Source organism: Homarus americanus, unplaced genomic scaffold, assembly GCF_018991925.1.
Source record: "Homarus americanus isolate GMGI-L3 unplaced genomic scaffold, GMGI_Hamer_2.0 scaffold22250, whole genome shotgun sequence".
Classification (NCBI taxonomy): Eukaryota; Metazoa; Arthropoda; class Malacostraca; order Decapoda; family Nephropidae; genus Homarus; species Homarus americanus.
In genome coordinates, this window is record NW_024741189.1 from 7,975,136 (window position 1) to 7,984,462 (window position 9,327).

Genomic DNA, 9,327 nt, shown 5'->3' on the forward strand with positions numbered 1-9,327 from the left:
AGACATGAAGCGGATATCTGCAGGGAACGCATATGACTGACAGTTCAAGGAGAATCAGATATTTGCTCGACTAGATTTAGTTCTGCGGCAACTCTAATTCTGGATGATTTCAATATGGATCTGATGTACCCAGCACGTCTGTTACCAACACGAGAGTCTGTACTTATGTGAAGGAGGAATATTTAAATTTCATGCTTGTATAAATCAGATGTTGGTAGACCAATATGGAAGTCAGTGGAAATGTTATAAGTATATCTACAAGTATCAACAACATCGGTTAATGTTAAATACCCCTAATGAATTACCCAGCTACTATTATAACATAGTCTAGTGGATATAGATGACACTGCTTAAGATGATAGTAATAATAATAATAATAATAATAATAATAATAATAACTTAGCTAGGCAACTGCCCAAAATGTAGGCCTACTGTTAGCCTCACTACTGCACTTTAATAATATAATGCAGTACATTTTACGGAATTAATAATTGCCATGGTATCACTGAACACTCTTCTTTGTGCATAGTTTACGTTATTCCTATTGTTCGTTCAAATGAGGGAGTGGTGGGGGTCGAGTGCAGTGCCAACCATAATGCCTTCTTGTGTATCGAAGGTTTGGCATACACTGCACAGTGTCCATACAATCAATAGTAATATCTATGCAAGCATGTCGTAAAATGGTGTAAAACACACACACACACACAGTCACTTCTTTCCATCTTCTTCCACATACAAACAAACACTTGGTCAGAAGCACGTGCCTTCACCAACAGACGTACCACAAGCATCGCTCATAAGACACAAGCACCCTCGCCGCCATTCTCCCTTCCTATCTTGGTCTGTTGAAGAACTTCATAAAAAGCAGAAATACGTTGTTGTCGTGAGTGCTGAGAGAACACTGAGCCGGTCTGGCGCTTCAACACGATGAGGAGCTGTGGACCAGGCTGTGTACCAGAGTGTGGACCAGGCAGTGAGCCAGGCTATGGGCCAGAGTGTGGACCAGGTAGTGGGCCAGGCTGTGGGCCAGGCTGTGGACCAGGACCAAACTCAGAGCCAGGCTACGGATCAAGCTGTGACCCTGACAGTAAACCAGACAGCGAATCCGACAGCAAACCATGCAGTGAACCCAGCAGTGAATCCGACAGTGAACCCGACAGTGAACCTGATAGTGAGCCAAGCTGTAAAATAAAGCTTTCCAATACGGTCTCGAACTCGGCTGGCAGACCCGTGGCTACCATCCCCGGCTGATAGTCCACCCGACTCATAGGTCCACCCAGTTCAAGGTCCACCTGGATCAGGGTCCACCTGGCTCACAGTCCACCCGGCTCCTAGTTCACCCGGCTCACAGTCCACCCGGCTCCTAGTTCACCCGGCTCACAGTCCACTCACGGTTCATCCGGCTAACAGTCCACCCGCCTCATGGCCCATCCGAATCACGGTCCATCCGGCTAACAGTCTACCCGGCTCACATCAACACACCAAAGACCAGACTCTTGGTGTCTAGGATTTGTGCCGCTATGATGATTCCGCAGCCGCTGTGAGACGCTGTTGAGAGTTTGGTTTATATTTCCGGCTGTCCTCGAGGCTGTCTTGGTCGACGTTCTTATTCTTCTTGTTATCGTCACAGCTTTTGGAGATACCGATTTTGCCGTGTTATTTTTTTTTTTTTGCACTGGCTGTTTCTTGCTGTCTACACTGAGTTTAATTTTCTGTGTCTTTATTACCGTTTTTTAATAGTAATATCGATCTTGTTTATTTAATTTCGGTTGTCTTCTGACGTCAATGTTAAGTTAGATTAGGTTAGATTAGATTATGTAAGATAAGGTTAGGTTGGATTTAATTTGGTTAGGTTTTGGTTAAGTTAGGTAAGGTTTAGTTGGTTAGGCGAGATTAGGTTAGGGCCCGTTAGGCTATGTTTGGTTTGGTTTAAGTTTGGTTAGGTTAGATTAGAGTAGATTAAGTAAGATTAGGTTAGTTTCGGTTAGTACAGGTAAGACTGAGTTAGATTAGGATAGCTTCAGCTAGGACAGGTTAGGCTGGACGGGCTATCATCGTCAGGAGAATACATACTGTAGTAGTACAGATCCGTCGCACAGTTTGAACATGGTTCTCTCGCCTCCATGTTGACCTCTTACTCACTTACGCTTCCCTGATGTTAGTAAACACACGCGCCTCGTAAAACAAAATCACAACGCCCATTCATGTCGCGAAGAAGAGATAAAGCCCATAATGTGTGTGTAGCAGGAGCAGGAGGAGGTGGGCGTGGGTTACGACCTCAGCAGGAGTTGAGCGCCATCTTAGAGCGCTTAACAAGGCACTATCAACGGGCTAACAGCTTCATATGGTACTCAAAGAGGCCAGAGCACCCTCATTTCGCACTCTTTATAGATTCCATTAACACGTCGTAACTCAAAAATGGTCAATGAGCTTTCCCATCTTATCTGAGGAGCCAAAGGGGGTAAAAAAAAAATTGTGTTATGGGTATAGTGACGACCTGATAATGGTGGGTTCTTGCTGATGATTGACCAATAGGAGGCGCTGTGTTGAATGGGGGTAAGAGCAGTATGCAAATAACGAACAGCAACTTGGAAATCGTAGGACAAAAAAAAAACGATTGTCATACGTTTGCCGTTTTAAAACAGACGTAATCTAAAGTTGTTGGGGTTTTATTTATTTTGTGTTCATTTTTTGATTAAGCTAAACAAATTTGATGGCATTTATTCAAAGGATAAAAAATGTGAACTTATGCATATTCACAACAGAAATAATCTATCCATATAACCATATCTTGAGAAACTTTACATCAAAACTCATTTCAAATACACACACACACAACCCCCCACACAGACACACAAACCCTCACCCCGTCGAAAAAATCATCATTAAAAAAAAAATATATATAAAAAAGTTGCATATATAAACTGGTTTGAAAATCCCTCCAGAAAACTTTTTATTCTTGAAGTGGATATATAAGGGGCGGGCGAGAGGGACTCCACGAGGGAGGTAGAGAACTCAGTTTGGGAGTTGGGAGGCTTGCTGGAGGGTAGGAGGCAAAGTAAGAAGAATTGTGCCTTTTGCTTTTTTGTTTGAATTGACGGGAGTTATTTTTTAATGTTGATGGGACGAGAGAAGAAATGGGGTAGGGAGTGAAGGAGGGGAGAGATGGGAGAGAGATGAGTGAAGAGAAGAGCGAGAAGAATTTATCTCTCTCTCTCTCTCTCTCTCTCTCTCTCTCTCTCTCTCTCTCTCTCTCTCTCTCAAAATACAGGAAATTTGCTGAAAAGAAAGATTAAGGAGGAAAGGGATATCAAGAACTCTCTTTCACTTTCAAAGGACAGGGAATTTAACAAGTGCAGAAGGAAATAAAAGGAGATATTTCCTCTCTTTTTTCTCTTAGAGTGCATAGGTTTTAACTAAAGGCTGAAGGAAGAAAAACAGAGATTAAATATTTTCCTAGACTAGAGAGTTGTTACTTTATCCAGTTTACACACTGGAAGAGAACAACGGGATTATAGTTTTTACTAATGATATGATAAAGGCAACAGGACATATATCGTTTAGCTAAAGAGTAGACAAAATCACGGAAATATATATCGTCTTTTTCCAGATTTTCTTAACGATTGGAGGAAAATAAAGGGAAATATTACCTTTGTTGTCTCTTCTCTAGAATATAAAGTTTCCCATTAAGATTAGACAAACAGAAAAAATGCTTAACAAATATTTTAGTACAATTTTTAGAATTTTCTTCATAAATATTATCAAAGAGTAGAGTTGACGGGAAAATAAACGTAAGATCATTTCTAGAGTAAAGTGAATTTTTGAGTATCTGATGAATTAGAGTTAATAACATAATATTACTTACGATAAATAGAATTAAAGATGATGAGAAAATAAAACACGATACGTAACATAAAAAATAATAAAAGCGGGAAAAAGAAATAAGTAAGTTATTAACAGACAATAGAAAACAACAATGAAAAATAATCATATATAAAGACGGAAAATAAGATAATTTTTTTATATCGAGGAGATAAAAGACAGACAGACAGACAGAGAGAGAGAGAGAGAGAGAGAGAGAGAGAGAGAGAGAGAGAGAGAGAGAGAGAGAGAGAGAGAGAGAGAGAGAGAGAGAGAGAGAGATGAGATAGAGAGAGAGAGAGAGATGAGATAGATAGATAGATAGATAGATAGATAGATAGATAGATAGATAGATAGATAGATAGATAGACACAGATAGATAGACACAGACAGATAGACACAGACAGGCAGACAGGCAGATAGATAGATAGATAGATAGATATAGATAAAATAATGACGAGAAAAAGGCATCAGGAAATGAATAAGAAGTAGGAGGGAGACTATCCGGATCTGTCACTCCAGCACCCAGCAGCCGCCCAAGTTATCACCAGATATGACACATCACACTAACACGTTATTGCCTCGTCTCTCTCTCTCTCTCTCTAGACTCTTTCTCTTGTAATATGTTCCAGAGGGGTAGCTACTGGAAGGGGTAAATCCATCTCCAGAAAGACATAACAGGTACTGGAAGGGGTAAATCCATCTCCAGAATGACATAACAGGTACTGGAAGAGGTTAATACTAATGCCAGAATGACAACAGGTACTGGAAGGAGTAAATCCATCTCCAGAATGACATAACAGGTACTGGAAGAGGTTAATACTTCTCCAGAATGACACAACAGGTACTGGAAGAGATTAATACTTCTCCAGAATGACATAACAGGTACTGGAAGGGGTAAATCCTTCACCAGAATGACATAACAGGTACTGGAAGGGGTAAATCCATCTCCAGAATGACATAACAGGTACTGGAAGGGGTAAATCCATCTCCAGAAAGACATAACAGGTACTGGAAGGGGTAAATCCATCTCCAGAATGAAATAACAGGTACTGGAAGGGGTAAATCCATCTCCAGAATGACATAACAGGTACTGGAAGAGGTTAATACTAATGCCAGAATGACAACAGGTACTGGAAGGAGTAAATCCATCTCCAGAATGACATAACAGGTACTGGAAGAGATTAATACTTCTCCAGAATGACATAACAGGTACTGGAAGGGGTAAATCCTTCTCCAGAATGACATAACAGGTACTGGAAGGGGCAAATCCATCACTAGAACGAAGAATGGTGAGGAGTAGAACTGAAGGGGCAATTTCACTCCCCTGAAATATATTGAAAGGGGTTAAATACTTCTCCAGAACGTCATAATTGGTGTCGAGTGGCATAGGAAGGGGGTAAATTCAAAGTTATATTCTCCCTTAATCTTCTCCCCCCAAACATATATTATCTAAGGGTAAATTGATCTTAAGAACATAGTAAATGACATTAAGTTGTACTGAAAGGGGCAAATTTATTCTCCTGGTATATATTCTAAGAGACAAATCAATCCTGACACTGTAGTATCCGGGACTGTAGGTGTAGTATAGCTTATCACCTAAATAAATAAAAAAGTAAACTGACGAAAGGATATACAGGTAAATAAATGTCAGGTAGGTAAACAAACGGAGAGATAAATGAGAAAGTGATGCATAAATAAACACAATTACAGAATAAATTAAAAAATATATATATATACAGGACATTAATTCGAGGGTGGAAATAATTACTAATTTATTTCTTGATAAAAGGGATTATATTTCTATTAAAGCTCTTCATATGATCCCCTCCCCCCTAATCTACGCGTGCAGTATTTAACCCCCCAATCTACCTAAATACAACCCCTCAATCTACCCTCTCTACCCCTTAAACCTACTCTCTTATACCCCCAGAGGCTGAGGGGAAATTACCACTGATATTGAGAGCAAGACCTGACAGAGGGGAAATGTTTTTCGTTCCTCGTGTTTTTCTTTACTTGGTTTCTTCCTGAGGGCAATGACGTAAGTGAGGGGAGAGGAGGAAGGAGAGTGAGGGGGGGAAAGGGAGGGGAGAGTAAGTGAGGGGAGAGGAGGAGGTGGGGGTGAGAGGAGAAAGGGAGGGGGGAAAGTGATGGGAGAAAGGAGGAGGATGAACACAGAGAGAGAAGGGGGGATAAGGGAGTACGGATGAGAAGGAGGAAGAGTGAAAGGGAAGGGAAAGGTAGAAGAGATAGAGTCAAGAGAAGGGATCGTAGAGGAGGATGAGGGTAAGTGAGTGAAGTGAAAAGAAAGAAAGACGAACAGAAGAGGAAGGAAAGTACCCAAAGGGAAGACAAAGAAGAGTTAAGAAAACCAGAGGAAAGGAGAGGGGAAGGAAATGAAGAGGAAATGGAGAATCTAAAAGCAGATGAATAGATGAAAGGAAGATAGATAAAGAGGGGGAGAGAAGAACTGAAGGGGAAGAAAGGGAGGAAGGAGGATAAGGAAGTGACGGGAGGAAAACTAAAAAGGGGAAGTGTGAGAGAGAGAGAGAGAGAGAGAGAGAGAGAGAGAGAGAGAGAGAGAGAGAGAGAAATGTCAGCTATCATCCATGAACTAAACTTAAACTTCATTACAACACCATAGTATATTTTTTCTCTACCCCCCCTTTCCCTTTATGTCTCCTTCTCCATTATGTTAAAACTCCTCTTTTATCCATCAGCTCTTCTCTCTTTCTCTTTTCACCTCTATCTTCACACCCTCTCCCTCTCTCTCTACTACCTTAACAACCCCTCTCCATCACCACACAACCAACACTCTATGTTTGTCCCTACACCACCAGTGAGGGGGGAGGGGAGGGGAGGCGGTCGAAGCTTACAATACTGTGACAAATTCAATAGCCGATGAATTTCCATAAATATTGTCCACTTTACTAGGTGCATAAATTTTCGCATCCGTGTTCAGTTTATTGGCCCTGGTGACTCTGTGTGTGTGTGTGTGTGTGTGTGTGTGTGTATGTGTGTGTGTATGCGTGTGTGTCTGTGGGTCTATTATATGTTTTTTTTCTGTTTGTCTCCTTCAGGTTTTGTTCATGGGAGTGTGGCGAGATTGGTTTGAAAGTGCGCGCGCGTGCGTGTGTGTGTGCGTGTGTGTGTGTGTGTGTGTGTGTGTGTGTGTGTGTGTGTAACTACTAAGATCTCTGGATATAACAATTAAACCTGAGTTTCTTTTAGAGAGAGAGAGAGAGAGAGAGCAATATTGTTGACACGGGCATACTTACGTTGCTCAAAGCTTCCAACAGTTCAGAAACAAGACTCCGATATTGCCAGTAGGTACCATTAAACTCTAAGTTATGGGCTCTGATACCAGTTTCCGTGGGATCGAAGAGCCTCGTATATAGGAACATCAATACTTCCTGACCATATATCTTGATTCAGAGAGAGGGGGGGAGGGGGGAGTAAGGAGGAAGGGTGCCACTTAAAATCACAGCCACGTACTACCACTTTGAAAGGGTTACAGCCCAGGCCCTGCGCTGGAAAATTTTCGGCCCAGCTGCCCACCTCAAATGCCTTGAAGGGTAACCGTTTCTTCAATCATTTTCTCACTTTCTATTTAACTTTCTTTCATTTTTTATGTTTTAAATCTCTCTCTCACTCTCTCTTTAATTTTATATCTATTTTTAACTCTCTATCTCTCTATCTCCAACACTACCTCCTATCTCCAACACTACCTCCTACCTCCAATGCGCTATCATTTACTTACAATGCTACAGCTTCTCTCTCTAACACGCCACCTCCTACCTCCAACACACCATCTTCTACCTCCAACGCGCCACCTCCTTCCTCCAACACGCCACCTCCTATCTCCAACGCGCCACCTCCTACCTCCAACGCGCCACCTCCTACTCAACACGCCACCTCCTACCTCCAACGCGCTGCCACCTCCAACGCGCCACCTCCAACGCGCCACCTCCTACCCAACAACACGCCACCTCCTACCTCCAACGCGCCACCTCCTACCTCCAACGCGCCACCTCCTACCTCCAACGCGCCACCTCCTACCTCCAACGCGCCACCTCCCTTAGTAGACTCATAATTAACAGCTAAGTTTATAACAGTCGCCTCTGATAAATAGTGAGGGAGGGAAGGAGGGCTGGGGAGGAGAGGGAAGTAGAGAAAGGAGAGGGAAAGAGAAGGAAGAGGATAAAGAGTGAAAGAAGGAGATAGGGGAGAGAAAAAGAGAGGCTGAAGGAAGAGTATGCAAGGGAGAAAAAAAAAAGAAAAATTTGATATATTTAATGAAGAGAGAGAGAGAGAGAGAGAGAGAGAGAGAGAGAGAGAGAGAGAGAGAGAGAGAGAGATGAAGAAGATGAGAGAGAGAAGAAAACAACAATAAACAGAAACAGAGGAAAAAGGTGACTGGAGAATCAGGAGGGAGGAAAGGTGGGGGGGGGAGAGGAGGGGAGACACACACGATGGGATGTTTTGACAGCAATTCAAGATGGAGGGAAAGAGAGAGCAGGCAGACGGGGGTAGAGAGGAGCAGACGGGGGTGAAGAAGGGAGGGAGAGGGAGGAGCAGACGGGGGGTGAAGAAGGGGAGGGAGAGGGGAGGGAGCAGACGGGGTTGAAGAAGGGAGGGAGAGGGAGGGAGCAGACGGGGTGAAGAAGGGAGGGAGAGGGAGGACAGACGGGTGAAGAAGGGAGGAGGAGAGGGAGGGAGCAGGACAAAGAGGAAGAAGGCGGGAGAGAGAGAGGAGCAGACAGAGGGTGAAGAAAGGAGGAGAGGGAACAGACAGACGGGTGAAGAAGGGAGGAGGAGGAGGGGAGCACAAAGAGTGAAGAAGGGAGAGAGAGAGGAGCAGACAAGAGGGTGAAGAAAGGGAGGGAGAGGAGAGCATACAGACGGGTGAAGAAGAGGAGGGAGAGGGTAAAGGAACAAACAGGGGAGATAGTGCAGACCGGATGTTTGGTTAAGTCGGTGGGAAACAGGAGAGAGAGAGAGAGAGAGAGAGAGAGAGAGAGAGAGAGAGAGAGAGAGAGAGAGAGAGAGTGAATGTGTGTATACAACGTCAATGTTTCATATGAACTAAATTGGCCAATTGGACTCTACAGTGAGGTTGGGAATAGTCGTAGATTATACTATTATTGCAGAAGAAAATAGTAGGCAGTGGGGGATGCTGGATAGAGTGATAGTTAGTCCATTGATTAACAGAGAGATAAACTAATAGATAGATAGATCGACACGGATTCAGAGAGAGAAAGATAATTTAAAATTTTTGTCAATTCTCGCCATTTTCTTCTTTATATCAACTCTCCCATCCTCTAAGTCTTATCCACTTCCCCTCTTCCTCAGTCCATATAATTTACTCATTTCCCCATAGCACACATTATTCACCTCCTATTAATGTGTTTTCCCCAGCTTTCCCCAATCTATGTATTCCCCACCACCACCACCTCCTCCTCCTCC

At 43.0% G+C, this 9,327-nt stretch overlaps 1 protein-coding gene across 1 annotated transcript; it reads left to right on the forward strand.

Annotated features, from left to right (window-relative positions):
• The first annotated feature begins 927 nt into the window (after positions 1–927).
• Positions 928–1,251, forward strand: LOC121875676 (sperm-associated antigen 8-like). Its single transcript, XM_042380297.1, has one exon. It carries the CDS (start codon positions 928–930, stop codon positions 1,249–1,251), a length of 324 nt encoding a protein of 107 aa, XP_042236231.1.
• The last annotated feature ends 8,076 nt before the right edge of the window (positions 1,252–9,327 follow it).